Source organism: Stegastes partitus, unplaced genomic scaffold, assembly GCF_000690725.1.
Source record: "Stegastes partitus isolate 25-593 unplaced genomic scaffold, Stegastes_partitus-1.0.2 Scaffold47, whole genome shotgun sequence".
In the NCBI taxonomy this organism is placed as follows: Eukaryota; Metazoa; Chordata; class Actinopteri; family Pomacentridae; genus Stegastes; species Stegastes partitus.
The window spans coordinates 1,043,974-1,070,121 of NW_007577778.1; the positions used below are offsets into that span (position 1 = coordinate 1,043,974).

Genomic DNA, 26,148 nt, shown 5'->3' on the forward strand with positions numbered 1-26,148 from the left:
ACAACAAAAATACTATGTACAAAAATAATTCTCAAAAAAAAAAAAAATGTAAAAAAAAAAACTGAATGCCTCCACTCTCCATGCCCCACTGCAGACTGGGCTAGCCACACCTACTATTCCCAAAACTCAAGAAGCAATTCAAGGTGCCTGCACTGTCACTGGGAAGCAATGATCTATTTCTTCCACATATTACAAAATTAAGTAAAAGAAATTGTTACACATCAACTTAAATGCATTTAGGCTCCGACAAACATGTTCTGAGTAAAAGTCTTGCTTTGTCCTGACTTATGCCTGCATCCTCTCCCTCCTCTTTCAGTTGTATGTAATTTTTTTGGAGGTAGGATTAAACATGGCACATCGCAGTTCAACTAAATAAGGTGTTTAAGCAGCAAATTTCAGTTATTTGCTACATTTTTGGGAACACATCTGTTCTAAATACAATCTATTCTGAACACATGTGAATGATGAGCCTTTCATTGAATATTAATACACTTCAGTTTAAGATACTCTGCAGGTAGGTTGTTTGGCATCTTTGAGAACTTCCCACAGCTCATCAGTGGATAAAGTCTGTCTCAGTATCTTCTGTCTCTTCATGTAATCCAAGACTGACTCCATGATGCTGAGCTCAGGGCTCTGTGGCCTTCAGACCTGAGGCTGCAGGGCTCCTTGGTCTTCTTGTTGCTGAAAATAGTTCTTTATAACTCTGGCTACATGTTTTTGCAAGTTGCCTTGCTGCAGATTGAATTAGGGACGAGCAGATGGCTCTATGATGGTGTTGGTGATGGAGAAAAATCTGAAGCATTTGGTGCCTAAATCTCATGCACACTGCTGTAAGTAATGCATGACTCACGGCGGATTCAATGCGTGACTTCATGTAGTATGTTTCACGGATTCCTGCTCATCATTAATAAATAATCAAGTCACTTTGAGTGCATGTGATTTGTTAACCCTTAAGAGATCATCATTTAATGAATGTTAAGTTACAGTTATTTCATATGTACAAGCATCAGGCTGCTCTATATCTCTAATATAAGTTTTACATTTGTATAAAAAGATGTTCTGACCTAAATTAAAGATGAGACACTTTTTTTTAAAACTTCATTTATTTATTTATTCACTTATGCCACACGAAGCTGCCTATCATACAGAACACGTAGCTTGTTAATAGCTGCACTTGATCATCACAGTGTCTTCTAGTTGTTACAGCATTTATGATGAAAAAATGAAGCCAAAATCAGGTGGCAAAAACTCCAGTTCCTTCAATAGCCAATAGAGGCAGGATCCAAAAGATGGTCGATCCCCGTTGTAGTGTCCTCGTGCACTACAATTAGTAAAAGTAAATTATTTAAAGGGCACAGTTTGTGAAAAATTAAGCAATGCCTTAGTGGCAGCACACCCATAGATCCCCTATGTTTAAATGCTCACCTTTACAACAGAAACCTGTGGGTTCTTTCATTGTTAGAATAATTTCAGACAAAATGTGCACCAACTATTCTGTTTGACAATAAAGTGGCTGTTTTATATACAGTCCACAAAGTCATGGAATCACAAGGTTGGTGTTTGGAGAGGTCAGGGTAGGCTGATGGAAAAACAAGACATTGAATTTAAACATTTTACAAGAGAGACTACTTTGTATGTCCTGTTTATAACTGTTAGTCAGCATATCTTTGCACCATGAGTGTTGAAAAACCTTATTCACATTCGCCATTCTAACCATGATGACAAAGATCCTCTATTTTATCTCAAAGTCTGATTATTCCCTTAAACTTAACCAAGTTTTTTTCTGTGTGTAACTCAAGACAAATAATATCTGTGTCAGGAAGTAAGTATCCCTTTTGGTTGTATTCAGAGGGGAGGGACAAACAAACTTATGATGCTCAAGAAGGAGGGCCCGTTTAGCAACAACTTTATTTCCCATGAACAGCTTGTATTACACTCTACATTAATCCCATGTTACTTCTGTCCCCTTAGTGTAAATAAATGAATTTCTCCCAGAGAGTGTCTTTGGTTTAAGTTTCATTCATTCACATGAACAGAATTAAAGCGACTGATACTGAATTTCTGCAGTAAAACAGTGAATTAACTGAGTCAGTCTTGGACTGGACTATGTGTAGACTGCCCTGCTGGTCCATACACACCATTGGTATAATGGGAATTATCGCTGCAGGTCAATTGAGCAGTTGGAGAAGTAACAGCGCCACAGTCAGGCTCTCTGGTTCGGTGTCCTCCAGCCCAGGCTGCTCATTTGAAGCTTCAGGTCTTCTGCCTCATCTTCTCTCCATTATGCTAGTTCTAACTACTCTTTGCTCTGGTCAGCTTGCCTTTCCCCTGTAAGCTTTAACCGATTCAGGTTCTGAGCATTGTAATCAGGGATTCCCCTAAAGCAGTAGAAGAAGCCACTGCTTGCTGATCCTCTTGATGGCTGCCTTCCAGGACCGGTCACCAAGCCAACTGTTCTCCTGACAATTACTCTGTCTGGTAATCATCATGAAGAGATCAGGTTAAACATCATCTCAGGTTAAATATCTCCTCCACAAATTCCCTTCTTTTCTGGGTCATACCCATTACACCCACTGAGGTTAGATAACCTCCACATTGACATCAACAACCTTTGATAACCTGTGGTTTTGAGGCCCTACGATGTGACCATCTTTACTAAGTTTGATCTCCGGAACACAGCCCACCATGTTAGAATCACCCAGTTGGAGGTCCAGGAAACATCCAAACAAAAAGCCAAACTGATATTGAAGAACAGACTCCAAAAAAGCTAAAAAAAAAAAAAAAATTCCAAGAGATGCAAAAACTCAAACCAGATGGGCACAAGGAACATAAGGAACATAGGAAAGAAGTCAGGCAGTGAACACAGCCTGGAACATAGGAGGTAAACAGCCAGATGGTGCACAGGCAGATGAACCAGGAGACAAGACAGGATGAACAAAGAACACGTCACGAATCAGATTTGGACCCAAGTGCAGACACACAGCAGGCAGGGACAGATTGCAATAAACTGGGGTTTTATTGAAGGAAAATAATGAACAAAATACAAACAGAAATGGAATCGTAACTCAACTCAACGGAAACTTAACAAGGAAGACTCATGAAAACAGGGGAAATAGGAAAATACTAAAAACAAACTAAACACACGAACAAAACTGGAAAACAGAAACAGAACTACTCACAGAAACCAGAACTAAAACTACTGCCTTGGAAAATGCAGGTTGGGGGACAGTGGCAGGAGAAGCCTCACTGGGGGAATGCAGGCTAGAAGCAGGATGGAGATTAGAGGCAGGTAAAGGCTGGCTGGAAACGGGTTGACACACGGCTGTGAAACCAGTGTGTGGAATGACGACCCAGCACGGAGTGAAGGGAAGAGCTGATACTTAAAGGGAGCTGTGGTGATCAGGCTCAGGTGAGCTGATAGTTGCAGTCTGTGATTGACCTGATGAGTGTGTCTTGATTACTGGCAGAGAGAGAGAGACAGACACAGAAGCTGAGTCTGAGGCTCAGACTGGGTGAGAGGGAGAGAAAAAGCAGTTCAGCATTCTGACAGCTTGTGGAATGAAGCTGTTGATCATTCTGAAGGTTCTTCCTTTAATGCTCCAGAAACGTTTGTGTGATGGTAGCAGTTCAGACAGTTGATGGAGAGGGTGTGAGGAGTCCTTGACAGTGTTCAGTGTCCTGCTCCTACAGCAGCTCTGGAAAAGTTCTTGGACAGAGGTGAGTGAAACTCCGATGACCCGCTCAGCTCCTCTAACTATCCTCTGCAGGGTCTTTCTGTCTGACATACTGCAGCTGGAGGACCATGTTGAGATGCAGTATGTCAGAACGCTCTCCACCACACCTCTGTAGAAAGTCCTGAGGACGCTGGCAGGGAGAGAGGGTTGTTTCAGCTTCCTCAGGAAATGCAGTCTCTGCTGGGACCGTTTGACGATCGCTGCGGTGTTCTTATGCCAGCTCAGGTCCTGCAAGATCTGCACTTTGAGGAACTTGATGTTCTCCACTCTCTCCACTGTGCAGTCGCTGATGCTGAGGAGAGCATACTCAGGACGTGATCTCCGGAAGTCAATGATCATCTCTTTCGTTTTGTCCACATTGAGCAGCAGGTTGTTCTCACTGCACCAGCACTCTAGATGTTTCACTTCATCTCTGTACATTGATTCTTTGTTCCCGTGAGTGAGTCCCACTACTGTGGTATCATCAGCAAACTTGATGATCTGGATCCCCTCATATGTGGCTGCACAGTCGTGTGTTAGCAGTGTCAACAACAGTGGATTGAGTACGCTGCCTTGAGGAGATCCAGTGCTCAGTGTGATGGAGTTGGAGATATTCTTTCCAACAGACTGTAAGAGACGTGTCAGCCATGACAGTCCAACAATGTCCAGAGCCTTCAGCATCTCAGGGCAAATCTTGTCCACACCTGGCGCTTTTGCCACCGGGGAGCTTCTCTGTAATCATTCAGACTGCTGACCAATTGTCTCTTGGGGATGGGCACGATAGTGACAGATTTTAGGCAGCTAGAGACTGTGCAGGCAGCCAATGAGAGGTTAAAGATGGTAGTAAAAACCTCTGCCAGATGATCTGCACAGGCCCTCAGTACCCTACCCTGGACACCATTGGGACCAGCAGCCTTCAACGGGTTCACACCCTGGAGCACCCTCCTGACCTCCTCCGTGCTCACAGTAAGGGCCAGGTTGTCAGCGGGTTGCAGCATGGGGCCACCCTCTTCCTCGCTTACTTCAAACCAAGCAAAGAACTGATTTAGCTCCTCTGCTAGGCTTGTGCTGGTGTTGGTGGTGGCAGCAGTGGAAGTGTTCATGTTGGTGAGGTCATGGATGCCCTGCCAAACATGTTGGGGATTCCCCTCCATGAAGTGTCCCTCGATCCACTTGGCGTATGCTGCCTTAGCCCGCTTGATGCCTCTTTTCAGGTTGGATCTGGCTGAGCTGTACAGTTCCATGTTCCCAGACCTGAAAGCACAGTCCCGATCCCTTAGCAGCTGTTTGACCTCACTGTTCATCCACTGTTTTTTATTTGGATGATGTCTGACCCTCTTCTCCACTGTGACATTATCCATGCACGTTTTAATATAAAACAGAACAGTGGATGTATCGTCCGTGAGGTCCTCCTGTGCAAAGATGTCCCAGTTGGTGGTGTGGAAGCAGTTCCAGAGCTGTGGGATGGCATTTTCAGACCAAATCCGAATGGGTCTCACCTCAGGCAAAGTTCTTTGTATGAGAGGTCTGTATGCTGGGGTGAGAAACAGGGACAAATGGTCTGATGGTCTGATTCATCTAAGACTACAGCAAGGTGGCGTTTCCCCCTCACCCAGATCAATCCTGTCTTCTGTCTAGTTTACTGGGTCTCATTAGACACAGTATACATTTAATGAACTTAGGAGACTCTTAATGTTCTGCATCAAACTGACTCTTCTTGTCACTTAGACTCATATAGAAGCTCCATTGCCTTCCTCTCCCATAGCCTTCCTTTGGCTAAATGCTACTATGAAGTGGGGGACTAAGAACTGCTGGCTGCAAATTTGGCTTGAGAGGAGTGGCAGCACTGGTTCAAGGGAACTGAACAACCTTTTATAGTTTCCTGTGTTGTGGCAGCTGTTATGTGGGAGACTGAATTTGTGGTGAAGAAACCCCAAGCGTTCCCCCTGACACAGCTAATAGTCCTCCTACCTGTCTGTTTGCCTCTGGCTTTGTGCATCATTCAGAGAGCTCCAGCATCCTGTATCACTTCTGCCTCGTCTCAGGGGTTCACAAACACAGAGTTCTTTTTACTGATGGCCAAAACTTCTCTTTATTTCTCTTCTCAGCAATGCCACACACTTTTATGACAACACTTTGACGTTGTTACTTCGGCACTTTGGCACCATTACCTGGCCACAGTCGAACTAAACAAACATAAAACACCATGTGGTAAAAATGTAAAATAAAGACATATAGACTATATTGAAACCTGAACAAACATACCTCGCTGCCTGACCTGATCTTCAAAAGGCAGAAATGAGGTCTTTATGTATCTACCAACTTGCCAGTTTACCTGCTCCTGGCGCCGATCAAGAAATGTGCAACTCCAACAAGTGCACCATTAACAATAGTTCCCACATTCATATTTCAAAATAAAAGCACCGATCATGTCCAAATAGATATTGGCAGAAAAATCCTGCTTCACCAATAATTCTGGTATTACCAGAACTCTGGTATTACAACATTTTCTGTCAATAAACTGGATAATTTGTGGACTAATATATTTTGTTCTACTGCTATTTGCCATTTCATTTAAAGCAACACAACCTCATATTATAAAAACTAACTGTAAATATACTGTAATCCATCAGATAAATGCAGTAGATTGAAAAGTACTCTGCTTTTGCCTGAAATGTAGTGGAGTGTAAAATGGTGTAAAGTTCTAATACTCAAGTAAAATACAAGTGTCTTGAAATTATACTGAAGTACAGTACTTGAGTAAATGTACTTAGTTACATAGGGCATAGTTTGTTTAGTTACATTCTGCCTTGTAATAAAGGTGAAATGCATCCTTTTCATCAGAGGAGCTGTCTGTAGGAAACACCACCACTGTTGTTGCAAGCATGTGCATCTGCAGCACCCAGCAGCTCCATCACCTTTGGGTGCAGAAATTACAGTGAGCAAGAGAAATTGCATGCAAGTTTCACACGGACAAAGATGAGTCAGTGACCAGATGATGAACTTGTACCCGTGCTGGAGGTAGCTCTCGCTTTCCATTTGTGTGCAGCTTTAGAAACAGGTGAATGCAACAACTCTGTTTCTACATTTCCTTTGCATGTGAACAGATTAAAGAGAAGGCGTTTAAAGCGGGATCTAAACTAGCACGTGCATGCCAGGATGCTGCTCTAAGCATCCCTACGGCTGCTGGGCTGCTGGGCTTTGAAAAATACAGTTTCAGTGCTAAACACAGATATGTGAAGTCTTTGGAATGACCTGTTTTTCTGCATTACTCATAAAATGTGTTCTGATCTGTATCTGAGTCACAAGTGTTGACAAACACCTTGAGCTTTAGCTAATATTAATCATTTTAGCCACTCATAGTGCACCTCAAAGTGCTCTGCATCAAAAAAGAGAATAAAATAAAAATGACAAATTAAAAGCTATAAAACACAAGACAATAAAATATAATATAAAGGTAGGACATTTGTAAACGTAATGAATCGATCTGATAATTAGATAAAACTACACAAAAACTAAATGAAAGCAAACCAAATTGAAAGGTTTTGTTTGAATCTATTTACTGAATCAGATGATCTGAGCTCCTTTAAAAGGTAGTTCTAGAGACTGTATGTCTTAGTTCTACCTGCTGAACATTTAAGATATCCGTGCTTGGCCTCACCTGGGAACAAGAAGAGTATTATTATTATTATTATTATAACTGCATATTGTCTATATAAAGCCTTGTTACACTGTCCACAAAAAATGTGTAAGTTAAAGTAAGTTTACCAAAAAATAGCGTGCTGTTGCTGCAGGACAGTGCATTGGTGCAAACAGCACCAGTCACAGTGACAGAAGCAGTCCGACGTGGCTTTGAACTGTTACCCCATGCACCTTAGTCACCCAACCAGGCACCGTCTGCCAGCCGCAAACTCATAACAGATATTGTTTTCAATGGACACTGAGAAGCCACTAAACATTCCCAGTGCCAGTGGAAAAAATAAATGAACACTCAGGTTTTAGTATTAGAACCTTCTTTGGCAGCAACAGCCTTAAACAAAGGTTGTATGCAGCTGAAATCACACCTGCACAACATTGTCTAGATCATTCTACAGCATCGCTGTTGGGCTCAGGTCAGGGCTCTGACTCCAAACAGGGGGTTTTCTTTCCTTCCAAGTCCTTCTGTGGTATATTTACTTGACTGTTTTTTTGTCCTGCTGCATCACCTGGCTTCTACTGAATTTCCGCTGGACACCACCCTGACATACCCTGGAAAATGCCTTGATTTTCACTTCATTCTCACCTCAGTGATGGAGCTGCACAGTTCCAGAAGCAAAGCAGTCCTGTATCATGCTGATGCCTCCTCTATGCATCGCTTGATGATGTTTTGCTGATGGTATGCATTTGTTTTCTTCAATCTATAGTGGCAGTGTGGTGCTCAGTGACGCTTATTTTTTAGAGCAGCATCTTCTTCTGTGGTGTTGTGCCACAGGCTCCTGCTCAGTGATCTGCATATGATATTCACCAATAGAAATGTAAACCAGGCTCAGTGATTCCTTTAAGTACTAAACCGGTACCCTGGGCTTCTTTAAAACCTAATGAAGTGTTCTAGGTTGTGCTTTTGGAGTCATCTTAGAAGGGTCCCCACTTCAAGGAATCATTATCAATAATCATTCATCTGCAGCCAGTACGGCCTCAGTAACACTGAGGAGGTGAACCAGTCCCTGAATGGCAAAAAGATATCCAACATAAACCAGCTGAATTCAGTGTACTATAGCGTGAGCTGGCTAAACAACACTACAAACTAGTGTGTGTAAAAGTGTGTATGGGTATTGTGTGTCAGCCTCATTTGAAGAAGATTTCATCACAGTAAAAATACTTGATGGTGCATAATGTCTCACCTCACTCTGAAATGGCATTACTCAAACAAGAAGTTACAGATTTGTCAACAAACGTGTCCTGCTGCCTTCAGATGACTGCAGATGATCACTCTCCTCATGTGTCCACGGTTGTTTTGCTTCCTGCTGTGTTTTTTTTCCATCAGTTATTTGTGTCACCTGTGTCTCATTTGTCAGTCTTTTGTGTATTTATAGTCCAGCATCTTCTCCTTTAAGCTGTCAGATTTTCTGTGTTGATTCCTTGTGTTCTTTGTGCCATTCCTTCTCGCACAGTCAGCTTGTGTCTCGTTTTGCTTTTTGAAACCTATTATAGTTCTCTGGATTCTGGCTCAGTCTGTTCTATGTAATCTTGCATCAGTTTCAGTAAGTAAAGCTCTTTTTTTGCTGTTAGAGGAGGTGTTTCACAGAACTCAACATTGTTTTGCTAAAAACACACCTACATAAGAAAGATGCCTTTTCTTTCATTTGTGTGACATAATCAGGCTTTTAGATCAAAATATCAGTCAGAACAAAATTTATTTATATCCTTGTGTCCCAATTATTTCCAAATCCATTGCATCACTTCTAAAAATGTGAAATGCTCCTATTACTACATGCAGTGACTATCTTAAATATCTGTAAAAATGTTTGAAAAAAGGCACACAAAAAAGGTTATATACGGTAGCTTTGCTTCCATGCAGTTTTTCTTAAATTACATCCCCTGTAATATTAAATATATGTTTTTTTTTTAATAATCTCATAAGATAAATATTACATTTTCAACGATTTAAATATGAAAGATAAATACGGTGAGTAATATGCAGGGAAGTCTTTGTAGCGCTGAAAATGGGTTCATGGACAATTAAAAAAAATAAAAATAAAAATAAGAAATTGTCTTGGAAAGTAGTGGATATGTGAAACTGAAATTTCACAGATATTATTTTTATTATGTGTTCATTATGTGCAGAAGAAAGTTTTTAGCATCCATGGCAAAGCTACTGTCACAATGTAAAATGCATAGACTGTGTCAGAAAGATGGACGTAGCAACTGGCCCTGAAAAATGAAGCCGACCCAGAAGTGTCAAAAACCTGGGCTGTGTCCGAAATCACTCCCTATGCCCTATATAGTGCACTATATAGGGAGTAAGGAGTAGAGGGTAGGGAATGAGTGGGTGACTTCAGACTCAGCCCTGCAGTACCACTACGTCCGCTAGGTGCTGACTCCATTGTCCCCAGTTCTAAACAGGACGACACAGATCACGAAGGACAGCTTTAATACAGCTCAGGATTTTTTTGTCGTTAGTTTTCATGGTCAAACCCAGAGATCAGGTGGCCAATCTGTAAAGAATTAAATATTGAATTTTATATAAATTGTCAAAGTATTGGTCATATTGGGGGCGTGGCTATTTGATTGACAGTCTCCTCTGGGATGATTGACAGGTCGTAGGGAAGAGGCAGCCTTGACTCTCACGTCTCCTCCTTGTTAGGGTCAGAGCACACCAGTGCAAGGACCCTATAGTAACCGTTGTGATCATCATTAGGGTCCGAGCACCCAAAGGGTGTGAAGACCCAATTGAAATGCTTGAGATTATTCATATTCGTGACAAAGAGATGTGTTTTTGAGGCCCCCAACATACTCAAAACTGCATAAAACTTGGCACACACATCAGACCCAGCGAAAAATGTTTGAATTTGGAAGAAAAATACACACCTCAATACAAAAACTGCTCCACAGCGCCACCTTGAAAATTTCAACGGAGTCCTGTCGGAAGCACGTTTGGCCTACAGCTACGCAATTTCATAGGCATGTAGAGCAGGTCAGGAAGAACAAAAAAGTCGTCAGCGCCAAGCTCTAAAATGCAACATGGCTCAACTGTGCCCCCTACAATATTTCAACAGAGTCCCATTGGGGCTACGTTTCACCTACAACTACGAAATTCAGCACACATATGTAACAACTTGTGCCACACAAAAAAGTTCATCAGCATGTTTCTGTGAACCCAACAGGAAATCTGCCATGTTGGAAAAACCGCGAGCATGCCGAGCCATTTTCGCTCAAAAATTGCCATTTTTGGTACACACCTGAAATTGGGCCAGCACAAACTACAGGACGTTATCAAAGTTATCAAAACGCACCGCAGATGAGGCCCGGTTTGGAAATGGCGGCCCGAGCAATTTTGATCAATGGCCATTTTGGCCATTTTTGCTGTCTTCCTTGCATTCAACGGAGTCCAGTCAGAAGGCCATTTCACCTACAGCTACAAGATTCAGTGGGCATGTGTAACAGATCAGGACACACAAAAAAGTCAATCAGGGCCAAGCCCTAAACCCAACAGGATGTCCGTTATTTTGAAAAAACATTGTGACAATTTTGGCAACGTTGGCTGACATTTGGCCATTTTTGGCCATTTTCACAATCTATCTCCTCCTACAGGGAAGGCCATACACACCTGAAATTTGACCAGCACAAACTACAGGAGGTGGTGATTACACGTTAGTAAAACGGTCCGCACAAGTGTGACGGCGTGGAAATGGCGCCCCTCGCAATTTGGCCACAACGCGATAGAACGCCAGAATACGAGACATGCTGTGTAACTGGCCTGTGTGTGCTCCCATTGGCCTGAAACTTTACACGCATGCTCTGAGTCTCAGCCACAGCTTGTTTCCGCCATGGTCAACACGCATGCCGCCGCAGCTCGCCACTAAACAGGAAGTGGCTCGTAACTAGGCCACATGTGCTTCGATCTGCCCCAAATCCGACACGCCAAATCAGAGTCCCTCCCCAAGCATGTTTGCGCCACACTCCGACGTGCGCGAAGGTCGACAAGTGTACGGTGAGGACCCGTCCAATGCTGCTTGCGGCTTTAATTGATCATATATATGTAGCGCTTTTCTAGACACTCAAAGATGCGATACACTGTCAATTATTCATTCACACACATTCATTCTGGTGGTGGTAAGCTACGATTGTAGCCACAGCTGCCCTGGGGCGTCTGACAGACAGACTGACAGAGGGGTGGCTGCCATTCGACCACCACTTCAAACAATCCATTCATACGCATTCACATCAGGCAAGGTGGGTGAAGTGTCTGCCTAAGGACACAACGACCACGACACAGGGCGGAATCGAATCGCCGACCCTCTTTACCACCTGAGCCACAGCCACCCCCATTAGTTTGTCTGAAAGGAAATTCAGTGTTTGCTTGTTATGAAGATTGAAAAGAGCTCAGAGCGTTCGACTTGTATTGAGGTATAAGCAGTCCAGTAAATTAAAACTAGCTATCTTAAAAGCCAATCCAGTCTGTGAAGTGAATGTGTTTTCCCCTGGTTCTTTGTTCATCGAGACATTCATCAACACTGGAAGGAAGCCAGGCACAACTCAAAGCACTACTCCTTAATGACAAATACAGAGGCTGAAGAGGAAACTCAACATGGGCAGGAAGACTAAGGATGCTAAAAACAAATATTTAGCCAAGAATTTGCTGTGAAATTGCAATTTCATAGAATTGTGTGTAAATTTAATTTTTTAGTAGCCAAGATACCTTAACCTGGACAAAAACACTGATTGTGGGGAGTAAAGTATGGTGCTGTGGTTGGACAAATGTTGTCCCCAAAACAAAGTCAATATCCTCTGAGGTACACAGTTATCAACCAGACATAGTATCATAAACTAGGCTTGATTTCAATGAGATCACAATGATTATAGGGCAACTTCAAAGGACAATTAAACACACCTTTAAGATCTTTGATGCCTACTGTAAGCACCCACTGACCTTGCTCTTCTCCTTCTGCAGAAGCCTTGTGTGTAGTTTGGACCTGCAGTAATGTTGTAGAATTACCATCATTGTGACATATCAATAAAAAAATAAAAAATCTGTATGTAAAATGTGATGGTCAGATTGTCACATCATTTTTAGTAATACATCTTGTAAAACTCCAGTTGTTCTGTATAATCACTATCATTTGAATTTTTACCATTAAAAAAAAAATAAAATATATATATATATATATATTTTATTTTTTTTTTTTAAATTGAGCTCGCACAAATGACACGACATGAGAGTTCAGACAAACATACAAGACACAAGACAAACATCAAATAAGTTAGATGTGCAACAATGTATTTAGCATTCTATTCTATATTGCTATAATAGATTTTCAGCTGGCTTACTAATGTATGCCTCTGCTGACTTCCTGTCAGATTCTATGTGAAAGAACTTGCAAAACAGATTAAAAAAATCTTTTCCTATAAGTGAATGGAATATATTTTCATCCATAAAGTTAGAAAAGTATTTAAGGATCTAAACTTTTGGCAAGGTGCTTTGGACCATTATCATGAAGGAATTTTGGAATCTTCTGCCAAACTTCTGCAGACTGGGAGTCGTCTTGTCCGCCAGTATTTTGGTACATCCATAGGCCTTCATGGGGTCATCTAAAAATGTCTGTCATCAAGTCGAGAGCACTTGTCCGTCTGCTTTTCAGAGCCAGATTGTAGAAGTAGTGCTCTTTGCATGACATCATTTTAGGAGGATGGACATTGCATATTTGCTTAATGGTACTATGTCTCGTTCTATACCTCCTAATTACTGCTGTTACTGTGTTTCCACTGATATTTTTTGTTGGGCATGATGTTCCTGTATTCTTGTCCAACTTTGTAGCGTCACACAATCTGTTTTTTCAATTCCTCTCACAATTCTTTCCCATGGGGATCCATGATGCAGTCATGCTGATAGACACAGCCCATAGGTCCAAAACTAAGTTCTGATGTTTACAGCTCATTTTATTACCATGTTCATGTTTGCTGCAAGGTGGCGCAGTTGGTAACACTGTTGCCTCTCAGCAAGAAGGTCACCGGTTCGCATCCTGGTGAGGACACCTGGGATCTTTCTGTGTGGAGTTTGCATGTTCTCCCTGTGCAGAGTGGGTTCTCTGTGGGTTCTCCGGCTTCCTCCCACAGTCCAAAAACATGTTGAGGTTAAGTGTGATTCTAAATTGTCCGTAGGTGTGAATGTGAGTGTGCTTGGTTGTCTGTCTCTAAGTGTAGCAACAGACTGGCGACCTGTCCAGGGTGTCCCCTGCCTTCACCCTAAGTCAGCTGGGATAGACTCCAGTGAGGATCAAGCAGTGTGTAGAGAATGGATAGGAATTATTATTATTATTATTATTTTTAACAACATAGTTTTTGTTTCAGTAGTATATGTTTTGATTGTTCATAATAACAAATACTTAACTGTTCAACTCTATACTAACACAGTGAGTGAGGTGATACAATGTTGAATGATTTGACACTTCAGCGAAATTACACAGGGCTGTACTTTCTGCTGTTAGTGAGTGTTTTTAACACCTTTCTGGACATCATTGCTGGTTAGTTTCGGAAAAACCGACAACTAGCTCTGTGACCTGCATGTTTGCTAATATATGAGGGGTACAAACTGGGGCTATTGTTGCACTGATGTTTAGACATGTTCAACAAATGAAGAATGTCTTCCAGAAACATTCTACGACTACACTGATGACACACTAATTCATGCTCCTCTGAGTACATCCATCTGAAGTACTGGATGGCCAAAAGCTGTCTTTAGCTCAATGAGAATAGGACAGAAGTGATTGAGTTTGGCTAAACTGTGCCAGATGACACCCAGAAAACTGTGCCAGAAATCTGGGTGTCATCTTTGATTCAGCATTAGAATTTGACAACCACATTAACTCTGAGGAACCTTGCTAAAGATTTTAATTTGGATCATGTCTGAATGACATTAAGACTTTGACCAGTGGATTAATTTCATCAAGACTGGATCACTGTAACTCGCAGTATATGGGTACTGGCCAGTCCTCAACATCTCATCTTTAGCTGGTGCAGTATACTACATGACTTAAAGTGGTACCAAAAAAAGGGAAAGCATTACACCTGTATTAGCATTACTGCAGCGACTAACTGGTAAACACAGGATTGCTTTATTGTGTTTTGTAGTTGTTTTAAATGTTGAGGTGTGAAATAAAAAAAAGGTATATTGATGTATTTTAATTTAATTAATGAATTTATTTTTATGTCTGCATTCATTGAGGCCCCAAACAACCAGTGAGCCTCCCAGCTTGACACAGAAGTAAAACTACCACCCAGGTGCTACATCACATCAAGCTAACCAATCGCTGCCCAACTCAAACTGTGATTGACAGGCAGTTCTTCCTGATGGGGCGGGGCCAGCTGTAGCTCATAAGTTTATAGCGCAAAGAAGCCCAGTTTAAACAAACCAGTGGTTACAGAGTCACGGTGAAATGCATCTTATTTCATTTAAAAATATTCCTTCTTTGTCATAATGAAAAATTATTAATATTAACCTTGTACTAAAATGATATTGTCAACTGTTGAGTAGAAGCCTAATATGTCAATTATGACAGCACTCAGCTATCCTTTGATATGTTTCACAGGCTAACACGAGCTCCAGCTTCTCCGTGCTGACTGAAACCAGCGGCTTCATCCCTGTGCACGCCTTCATTAGTTTTCCCACAATGCAACGCGCATCTGTCATGGCTGCTTACTGATGCCACTTGCACCACATGGGTGGAAATAAACATTTTATCAGTGAATGAGAAGTACTGACTGGGCTCACTAACACAGCGGTTGACCGTCGACTCTGAGCGGGACCGTCCGGACTGAAGGCAGCGGCTCCAGCTCACTGAACCAGAGACCAGAGGCTCCGTGATGCCGCTCGACGTGGAGCTGCCCGTACTCCGAGGCTTTTTAACAGCCAGCGAGGCAGCGGAGTGGAAGCAGAATGTCTTCAGTACTGCAGGTGAGACACTTGCCAGCCTTTTACTATTATTTCACCGCGGAGCTGGTGGCACCTGGACGAGCGGGTTGTTTTAGCGCTGAGCTCCGTGGACATGGCTGCTGTGGCAGGTTGTGGTCACGGTGACATTTAAACGCGGCGGTGTTCAGGCTGTTAACGGTACCGTCTCCGGTGTAGCTGCTACTGGTAATGACAGGGGTTTAAATGTCATGAAGTTGAATGCTCTATGCGCTTTAGTGGAAATGTGAGTTTCATAACTGCTTAGCGAGCTGTTGGCAATGGTACGTATCGTTGTTTGTCATGTGTAAAAGTCACGCCAGACCTTATTTAATTTTCGGGCAATTTAAAGTGGCCTTACTTGTGAGCAGCAGCAGTCGTCTCGTTAAATAATACCAGATAGCGATTTCAAATTTGGCGAGTGATTGTCGCGATTCGGCATAGATAGTATACATACATTTATGTTATATAAAATAAAACGGCAACTTCTGCAGTGGACATTAGCTAACGTTAGCTTGAGTTCTCCCGATTTCTCAGGTGGAGTCTCGGAGAAATTCAGACTGAGCTTTTGCTAACTGAGGTTTAAGACAGAGATCGAGCTGAATGTAAACTCTTGTTTTGTTATGTTTTATTGTATAGTCATGTGCAAGCAAGGCAGGTCGATTTTTTCAGGAAGACTTGATGAGTGGATTCTGGCGTGACGTCTTCTTTCCATCTACCTGCATCATGTCGAGCCGCTCACATCTGTCAGCATCTGTCAGCAGCCACTGGAACACAGGAGCCGAACGCTGGCACCGCTCAGAGCCACAGCTGGCACAAACAGCAGCACATCGCTATTCTGTGCTGTTTTAAACAATGCTGCCGATCTAGTGCTCTCTTTAACACCGAGCCGGGAATGGTCACACTTGGTGTTGTAGGACAGCAGCCAGTGGTGCTTGTAGCTTTAGCACATCACGTTTCTTCAGGCAGTGGACACGCATTTATTGATACTGGGGCAACCCGTCAGTAAATAGATGATTTTTAATTTACTTTTTTTTTGTAGATATGGCTGAATAGTCAAGGCTTACAGCAGCACAGTCAAGAACATCATCTGTTGTTTTTACATCACTGTCTAACAGTCAGTATCTGATGAGGTCTAGATTGAGGTTCTGTCAGGAAGGCTAAAGGACACATGAAGGAAGAAGAGAGAGGTGGCACTTAGGTATGGTTGTTGGAACCTACCTGGAATGCATTTAACTATTATGTGGCCTGCACCTCATTTGATTGGTGTGGCTCATTGTCTGCGTGGTGGAAAATGAAACACAACTGTCTTTAAATTACAAAGGGTCCCATTGCACATCTTGGACTGACACTACTGTTGTTCCTTGGCTATAAACGGTCCATTGCACCCTGCTGAGGTGACCTACATGCCAGGATGTGTGCATCTGCAGTCCATCTCTCTGACACTTCATGGTTCAGGGCTGTGTTGTTCTCCTGCTGGCATCCTAAAATAACTAACGTACTCGTCTTTGTGTCATCCCCTGAGGAGATATTTTATTTGTTTTCCTTTAATTTGATTAATTGGCCACACCAACCCCTTTTTCTCCAAAGATAGCTGTGGAGTTCTTGGAAGGTGTTTTTAGCTATTGGGACTATAGTTGCTGCTTATAAGGTGTAAATCTGTTCAATTTTGCAGTGCTAAGATTAAAACTGTACATACACATATTAAGGTTGAATGGTTTTTGAAGAATATGTAATTGCAATTTTTCTGACAAAAATTGTGATTTGATTAGTGGTAACATTTTTTATAAAGTCAAGCTTCAGTGTCTCACATGAGATCAAAAGCACGGCTGTAACACAAGGAGGACAGCATAAAGGAAAGATGTGCTGCATAACATGTACCTTTGTGATTTCCTTATTGCATTGTTTCAAATTGTGGTTTCGATTTAGAATCCAACATTTCAAAAGTACGTAACCCAAGGTCTGATCACCAGCCATTTGTGGTTTACAAGCAGAAGTAAGATGACAATAATACTTATTAACTGCAGGTGTAAATGTGAAGACACCGTGATCAGATTGCTTATCTAGATAATACACCTACAATAAAAATCCTGTGTAAAATCCAGGCAAAAATTGAACTGTAGAGCTGTTTTGTGAAAGCAGGAGATATGTGTGACGTGAACGCTATAATTAAAGTGAGAGAATTAAAATGGATCCATATCACAAGGGCAAACCGCAGGTCATATTGCCACTGTCTCCCTAGTATGAAGAGAGTTTGCTTGGAAGAATCTAATTAAGTTCTTCATTACACCGTAGATCAAAAGCGAGCAAACTTGGCACCCAACAACCATGTTGGAGGCTCTGTGGTGACCTTGAGATCAAATAACAGTCCTGTTTTCTGGAGCTGCAGAATCTAAATGCAGCTATGAAGAAATCATGGGATGCGCCATCCCACACAACTGCGCTGTGATGCACCCAGGGAACATCGAGGATGCAGCACAAAGATGAGACCGACTTCTGTCAAAATTGTTATTAATAGGCAGTAAAAGGCTGCTTGAAGACCAATCATAAGAAAGTAGTCAAGACCACAGCAGAATGCAGTGTAATGATGACAGTCTGAAAAACACAGATTTAGACAATAGAGAAGAGGAGGTATGTTTTAAGTGACAAAAGAGATAGAGAGACAGCAAATCCGTGGATCCTCTACTCGGGGCATATGTGCCCATGTACAGGTGCTGGTCATATAATTAGAATGTCATGAAAAAGCAGAATTTTCTAGTATAGTAAATTTGGGATTTTCATTAGTATTCAGGTATAATCATCAAAATTAAGAGAAATAAACATTTGAAAAATATCAGTCTGTGTCTAATGAATTAATATAATATTCAAGTTTCCCTTTTTGAATGGAATTACTGAAATAAATAAACTTTTTCATGATATTCTAATTATATGACCAGCACCTTTAGTCTGCACCCCAACCACTTGGCTATCGGGTCACCCCTCATGCATTATCTTGTTGACTGTACAATTAGCTTGTTTTTTCCCCCTTCTTTCTCTGAATGGGTTTCCAGCTGTGTTAGACACTGGGTTAACCACAGTGGTGGAAAGCAGAACTTTTACAACTTGGTGTACTGTGGTATTTACACATTCCCGGGTAAAACCTCTCTTCTTCCCCTCCAACTGTCCAACAAAAGCAACAGTCATCCCTTTTCTCCATGACAAAGTCACACAAAACAGCCTATGCAAAATGTACATGCACCTCTGGCAAAACTTTCTGTCTTCCTGGAACAGTAGCTTTCTTTCACACTGACCATATTGCCCAACCCAAGGACATCAAGCTTTACACAGACACAGCTCTTTCCATTACTTTGGTGGCCCCCACGACTTTGAGTCAAGTTTTCCCTCATCTGCACTCTCTGAGCTATACCCCATTGTAATAGCTGACATTCTTTGGGGGCATGCATGTTCTACTGTGGTTCATCTACCACAGTACTGCAGTAGTAGAAATAATAAACAAAGGTTGTTTCTGTTGACTAGTAATCATGTTGACTAGTTATGCAGTTCCATTGCATAAATCTCAACCCAACACCAGTTCCTCCTCAGTGCAGCTCACGTCCCTGGGCATCATAACCGCATCACTGATTCATTGACTTACTTCTTGTTTCAGTCATTCAGACTCTTAGCCCCAGAATTGGACATCCATCCCACTCCAGGTCTTTTTTTTTGTTGGCTTTTTGCCTTTATTTAGAGCAGTGGAGAGAGACAGAAAAGGGGGGAGAAGAATGGGGAGAGACCTGCAGCAAAGAGTCATGAGCAGGAGTCGAAATCACGACCGCTGCATCAAGGACTATAGCCCCTGTTCATGGGTTGTCCGCTCAACGAGGTGAGCTATAGGGATGCCCAGGTCTACCATTTGAACCATCATGTTGAACCTTTCAAACGCTTTGCAATAAACCAATTCTCAACAGCATCGCCCCACACTCCTCTTGGCTTACTTAACTGACTTGAAGTCATATCGTGCAATCTACCATCTGTCTCTTTCCTCACAAGACCTCTTGTCGATCTGCAACTTCCTGACCCAGACCTATTCCACTCTAAAAACCCACTCCTCCACCAACCAAGCCTGCTTGTCTGGTATCAACTTTTTCCTCAAACTGGTTAATGGTAGTTACTGCCCCTTCATCTCTCATTCAGATGTGCCAGTGCTTCTTAAAGGGTTATGAAAACAAGAACCTGCCCACACCACAAAGCACTTACCACTCACATCCAATCTCCTTAGCCCTTGCATCCTTACACTACACTCAGGCTACTGTTCTCCTTCAGCCAAACTTACCCTAGAATCCATGTTCTTTTTCACCTTCATAAGATGCTCTGAATTTGTTCCAACCTCATCCACATACGACCCCTCACTCCATCCCAGTCAATCAGACATGATCTGCACTCCCAGCTCTCTCACATTCACTTTCTCAGCACAAGCAAAAAGGACCATCATTTCCCATCTACATCTTCTGATTAAAATCCTATCTTAGCCCATTCAAGCTGCTGATCAGATATAATCATTCCAGGCACGGTGCGAACACCTCACCTTTAAGCCCCACACTTTCTCACCAAAACAAATGAAATGGCCACTAGCTTCTGGTTCAGCAAATATCCATCCATCCATCCATCCATCCATCCATCCATCCATCCATCCATCCATCCATCCATCCATCCACTGTCTTCCGCTTGTCCGGGGTCGGGTCACGGGGGCAGTAGGTGGAGCAGGTCATTCCATTTTCCCTCACTCATGAACAAGATCCCGAGATACTTAAACTCCCTCACTTGAGGAAGCAACTCTCCCCCACCCAGAGGTGGCAATCCACCGATTTCCGACAGAGGACCATGGCCTAAGACTTGGAGGTACTGATCCGCATCCCCGCTGCTTCGCACTCAGCTGCAGACTGCTCCAGTGCGTGCTGAAGGTCACGGTCTGATGAAGCCAACAGTACCACGTCGTCTGCAAAAAGCAGAGACGCGATCCCGAGGTCCCCAAACCGGACACCCTCCTCACCCTGACTGCACTTTGAAAACCACAAACAGGATTGGGGACAAGAGTCAGCCCTGGCGAAGTCCAACACCCACTGGGAACGTGTCCGACTCATTGCCGAGAATGTGGACGCAGCTCGCACTTTGGTTGTACCCCCGAGCCAGCCATGCCTGAAAGGTCTCTTTCTTCATCCTGATGGCTTTCCTCACCCCCGGTGTCCACCAGTGACCTTCTGGCCACAGCTCCTAACAGCCGCTTCTGCGATGGAGGCTTTGAACATGGCCCACTCTGACTCCATGTCCCTAACCTACCCCATGATGCAGGAGAAACTCTTCCGGAGTTGGGAATTGAAAACCCCACAGACAGGGGCCTCTGCCAGATGTTCCCAGTTCACCCTCACTCTGCGTTTGGGTTTCCCAGGTCTGTCCGGCAGCCTTCCCCGCCATCGCATCCAACTCACCACCAGGTGGTGATCAGTTGACAGCTCTGCTCCTCTTTTCACCCAAGTGTCCAAAACATACGGCCTCAGTCTGTGACCAAATGATCTGAGTTTTTAGCCACTTGTCATCGCAGGCATGTTGCTCTTATTCTGCAATAACTTTGACTATATCAATCAAGCCCATGCTTAACTGTGCTCAATAAAAACATATTTTTATGGATGCGTAAATGGTTACGGCATACTACAACCTGAGACAGAACCCCTATTCCCTTCACCCAAGCTGACATTTTGCCACCCCAGAGCGGCCATCCAGGCAACCACCCCATCAATTGTCACCCTTATGCTACGTGTCCACAGGGGCGATTTTACCCACTTCTGAAGATCGCCCACTTGATAGGCGTGCACTAGCAGGCTACTAGTTGGTCACATGACAGACGTTTTACCTACTGTCCTGTAGAGGTGTCGAAACAACATGGTGGCTTTTATTACAGAAGTATGGTGGCTGACGGGGGCAAATGACGTGTATGTACACAAACGAGCTGCATATACATGAATGCGTTGCATAAAGGGCCGACGGGGACAAATGACGTGCATAAACAGAAACGCACTGCAAACACGGAAATATGCTGCAAAAGGAAAATGCTGCATATACAGATGCGCTGCATAAATCAAAACAAATGCAAAAGAAAAACGCTGCTTACCCAGTCACACAAAGGACGTGCCACAGGCCTCTCTGGGAAGTTAAGTCTTTCACTTTTCAGTCACTGTGATTATATGGGTGCTGACGTGGCGTTTTATTACTATCTCCCTATGTTCTCTATGTTATTTATGTTTATCCGCGGAGATGAGAGAATACCTACCTTTTCATACAGGTTTTCCCTCAACTATTATTTTTTTCTCGCTCACCGTTGTCTGCCTCTTAGGTGAAAAGCTCACTCCTGACCCTGGAGGCCTGTGGCACTTCCGTTGTATGACTGGATATACAGCGTTTTCTTTTTACAGCGTGTTTCTGTGTTTGCAGTGTTTACTTTTTGCAGTGCGTTTCTGAAAACATTTGAGGCGAGAAATAAGGTATGCAGTTGCTGAATCTGTCCTCGTTTTAGTTCAACAGCTAGTTTTATGAAAGTTTTGTGAGCCGTTGGTCCGTCACTCGCCACGCCAAACTTGCATAAGGAAGAAGTCAAGTCTTCTTTACATTAATATCCACCCAAGTGAGCATGCGGGTGATGCTATGCCTTGTCACCCGAAAGTCCCTTCAATGCTCCAGAACGCAGCGCAGGGCGTGTCATATGCACAATGAATGTTAAGCTTTTGGTGTAATGAGGGGGTCCTACACAATATGAAGCAGTTGGTTTTCATGTTGTGACTGACTGGTGTAGGCATTAATCAACCATCTGAACCCAACAAGACTAACAACCCCCAACAGAGGACGCCCTCACCACAATAGCGACATTTCTAACTCTAATTTTATCCAGCTATCTTCCTTCTCTCCCAATTAATTTTTTATTTTTTTTTGTAGCTGCATATCAAAGTTGCTAACATGTAAATACACTTTTAATTTTTCACAGCAGAATGAGTTTATTCAGGCAGGGTTTTCTCATGTTTCTCTGAATACATTATAAGGAGAGCCATTTTAAGTCACATTCCAAATTATGTATAAACTGAGTGCAGTGCAATGGATGAAGGTTCAATTATTATTATTTACAATTTGTACTTTCATGTTAAAAAAAAACAAAACAAAACTGCATTTGAAGGTTAATTCATAGTCAGTTAGTGCAAATTACTGACAGCCAAAGCGTAAGAGGACATACACCCTCTGGTATATGTGCGCACTTTTATAGCCTCTAGCAGTGAACAATGGCATTGTTACGAATCACCAACTGGGCCCTGTTGAGCAAACAGGACATCACTGGTGAAGTTATTTTCGTCTTTGCCAATTAGGGAGTGATAGGTGTATGAGTCTTAAAGTTTATACTCAATAGTGTTTGTGAAGGTTTGAGCAGAGATTTTAATGATGCACATGTTATACACTCCTGCATGAAGGCACTGAGACTTTTGGGGGCTGTTAAACATACAACTTAATGAGGGACAAGTTGCTTCAAACATGACCTGACTTTACCTTTTGATAACAAAGTACAAAGGCTCAACTTAAGTAGATGCCTTAGCTAGTTTAGAACTTCACAATATATTAAAATTAAGGCATTCCTCAAATCCAAAGCAGTAGTGTTTAAAAATGTAAAGAAGAAAATTTGAATAAAATTTTAAATAGAACTGCCTGCAGTAGGATTTAAAAAAAAAATAAAAAATTAACCACTAAAGCATGGACATGAGAGACACGCTTTTAATTTTTTTATTTTTAGGTTAGTGACACCGCTACGGAAGGCACTGTAACTTTTTGAGTACAAGATTATCACAACCTTCCGAGATCAGAGAAGCAACAAAATACAAAAGGACCTACTTGAGATATCTACAGTAGTCTTCTTGTTTATTTTGTACCGCACACATTAAAATATTCCAAAAATAAATAGTGAAACATTCATCGTAATGATGAATGAAGGTGCATATTACAGACAATAGGGTTCTCCGCTGCTCTGAATTTTTCTTCTTCAGCATTAATGCTGTTTGTGTCCACAGATTTTGTTTCAAAGTGCCCACTTTTGGCCATTTTTGGGTCTCTCTTTATATCTCTCAGTAACTCTTTCTGCACAAATATTTTACATCTTCAAGCAATAATGATCCTCAGACCTCTACAATTCAGAACATCTAAAGGACATGTCAGTTTTCTTTAATAGTACCTTTACTGCAATTACAAAATGACAAGGCAGAAGAGATTGGACAGGTGCAGTGAATAAAACCTCTGTGAAGAGGAGGAACTAAGTGCAGCAAAGGGGTGGGTATGACATGACTCTGGCTATTCTGATGGAATTAGACATGCTTTTATTTTGGAATTACAGCAATTAGTTAAGTGGACATCTCTTGTGTCTAACCAGAGTTTAGGTCACATACTTTGTATGGCTCTCCTGGCAGAAAATCCTTATCATATTGTCTAAACCTATTGCAATGTCAACCTTGTGGCAAATGCATAATATCTATTGTTCCTCCCCCGAATTGTAGTTTTTTCAGAGAACAAATGCCAGTAAAAGAGCATACAGATAATTACAAGACAATAAAAGTGAATTAAAGGCAGACTAATCAAACTGAATCAGATGTAATGCAGCTCATCAAGCCTGTATGAAGAACCCCACCTATTTGGTAGATGCACAGACCACCAGCTTGTGACTGTGTGCTTTTTGCAGTTGAGAGCTAAGTCATACTTAGTGAGGAAATTTCCATGCCCATTCAGGCTGTGCCTTATCATTTATAGTGGATGTACATTGCTGCTCAGCCCTGTACACTTTTGCAAATTCTATTCACCATTGCCTTATTAATTGCAGCTCATTGCTCGAACCTTTATGAATTATGGACTAATTTGAGGGTCTCTGCCTTGTTTTCCATAATTGCTGCCATTTCATCAGCAGGCCTGAAGTGTAGCTGAAATGTCATTAAACATGTGGCCATACCTCAGGCTTTCATTTTCCCCCTCATAAAGCTAGAGCCTTCCTCCTCTCCTCTCCCTCCCTCCTCACTGTGCTATTATGGCAGCCCCTGGGTTTCATTAGATCTGGAGCGAGATGAAAACCTCCACACCTACTTTACAACACCAGTCGCACTGCAAGTGCTTATTAAAGCCAAGGGTACAGTTAAAGGATCATGTGACTGACCAGAAGGTGTCCACAAGTGGGCCAGAAATCTGGCTTTGTGTGAGTGATGGTGTCAGGAGTTGAGGGTGCACAATACTGTGAAGTAGAGTTGACTTTTACTGAGGTATTGACCGCTTAAATATCCAAAAGTTGTAACCTTTTTAAGGTGACCCAAGAAGCACATGATAGGCCAGATTTACAGAGGTAAGATGGTAGGCGGGGCTTGTGTTTTTTAACTATTTCTGTTTCTGAGTAGATGTGCAACTCAATAGAATGCCATGAAGGCCTTTGATAAGGGTCTGCCTGCTTGTCTAGAAGTGTATTATTCCCATTTGTGCAGTTCACAGCACTGGGACTACAAAGACTTGCAATAAACCCAGACCAGAGGATATGATGTTGGACTAGGTGTAGCTAGGTGTCATAGATACGACCACTTGAGCCTTTCGATATGATAGGATTGGAAAACATATCACACAACCTGCAGTAACTCATATTAAGTATGCTGAGGCCTAAATGGTTGTTGTGTCAAAAAACTGCAACTTAAATTTGATATATACACTTTTTTTTTTTTTTAAATCAGTGTTAGCTGTATGGAGCTGTATGTGGCTAGTGCAAAAAAAACTGTTTCTTAAGCAAAAGTCACATGTTTGTGGTTATTTAAAAAAACAAACAAAAAAACCCCAAGTGCTATATTTATGCTATGTTAATGCCACCCTTTATCAGTTAAGAAATTTAAAAATTTGTGTCGTTATGGAATTAAAGAGGATAGATAATCATAGAGGAGCCTTGAAGCTGATGTAGTCTTTCTGGCAAGACACATCTTTTGTCATTTTAAACCTTATTTCTTGTGTACTCCAGAAGGACTATAATGGACCACATTCGGTCTCTAAACTGAGCCAGGCTTTACTATCCAGCTCAGAACACCATCTACTTCCCCCTCTCTCTTTTCTGTCTATCTAGGGAACACAAAGCAATCAATGCTAATGAGCCAAGCCAGTCTCCCTCCTCAAATAAAAAGCTAATGAAAGACAGGGAGATGTTGAACAGACCACTTGGGCAACACAATTATTTCTGGTTGGCAAGTGGTGGCCCTGCAGCCGCCCTCTGTCCTTCGATAAATCAGCGTTTTTATCTCAACATGAGCCTCTTCACCCAGCCCTTCTCATTACACAACAGAATATATGGTGGTGTGGGAGCGTTAGCAAGTCAAATGCTCGCACACTCTATGCTATGTCTGTGGGGAATGGTTCAGGATGCTCATTGACTTAATGAGAATATGAAGTTAGATTAAAAATTACTACCAAACAGTATCAAACAAATGACAGGGGATGAGTTGTCAATTTGGCTTTAGCTTTGAGGCCGAGCGTGGTGCTACCAGTTTGTGTAGGGAGGCTGCAGGGGAAATTAGAAAAACACATAAACACAGCAGTTTTCCTAATGCTCATGATTAAAAAGAACCACCACTGTCCACTTGGGTTTGATTGTTGTTTTGACACAACCTCCTGCCAGTTCACATTAATGCACTGCTTTTTGTAAAGCTAATATGAAATCCTGTGAGATCGGTTTAAACTAGACTCCCACTCTCTTTAAAAATTACTAAAAAATCC

The 26,148-nt window shown here is 42.2% G+C and overlaps 1 protein-coding gene across 4 annotated transcripts in view; it reads left to right on the forward strand.

Annotated features, from left to right (window-relative positions):
- The first annotated feature begins 15,082 nt into the window (after positions 1-15,082).
- Positions 15,083-26,148, forward strand: part of ttc27 (tetratricopeptide repeat domain 27) — a 115,824-nt gene continuing 104,758 nt past the window's right edge. For all 4 annotated transcript variants that reach the window (XM_008306832.1, XM_008306830.1, XM_008306833.1 and 1 more), the window contains exon 1: positions 15,083-15,363. In XM_008306832.1, coding sequence (XP_008305054.1) covers positions 15,273-15,363 — 91 coding nt within the window. In that variant the 5' untranslated portion in view covers positions 15,083-15,272. The remainder of the gene's footprint in view (positions 15,364-26,148) is intronic.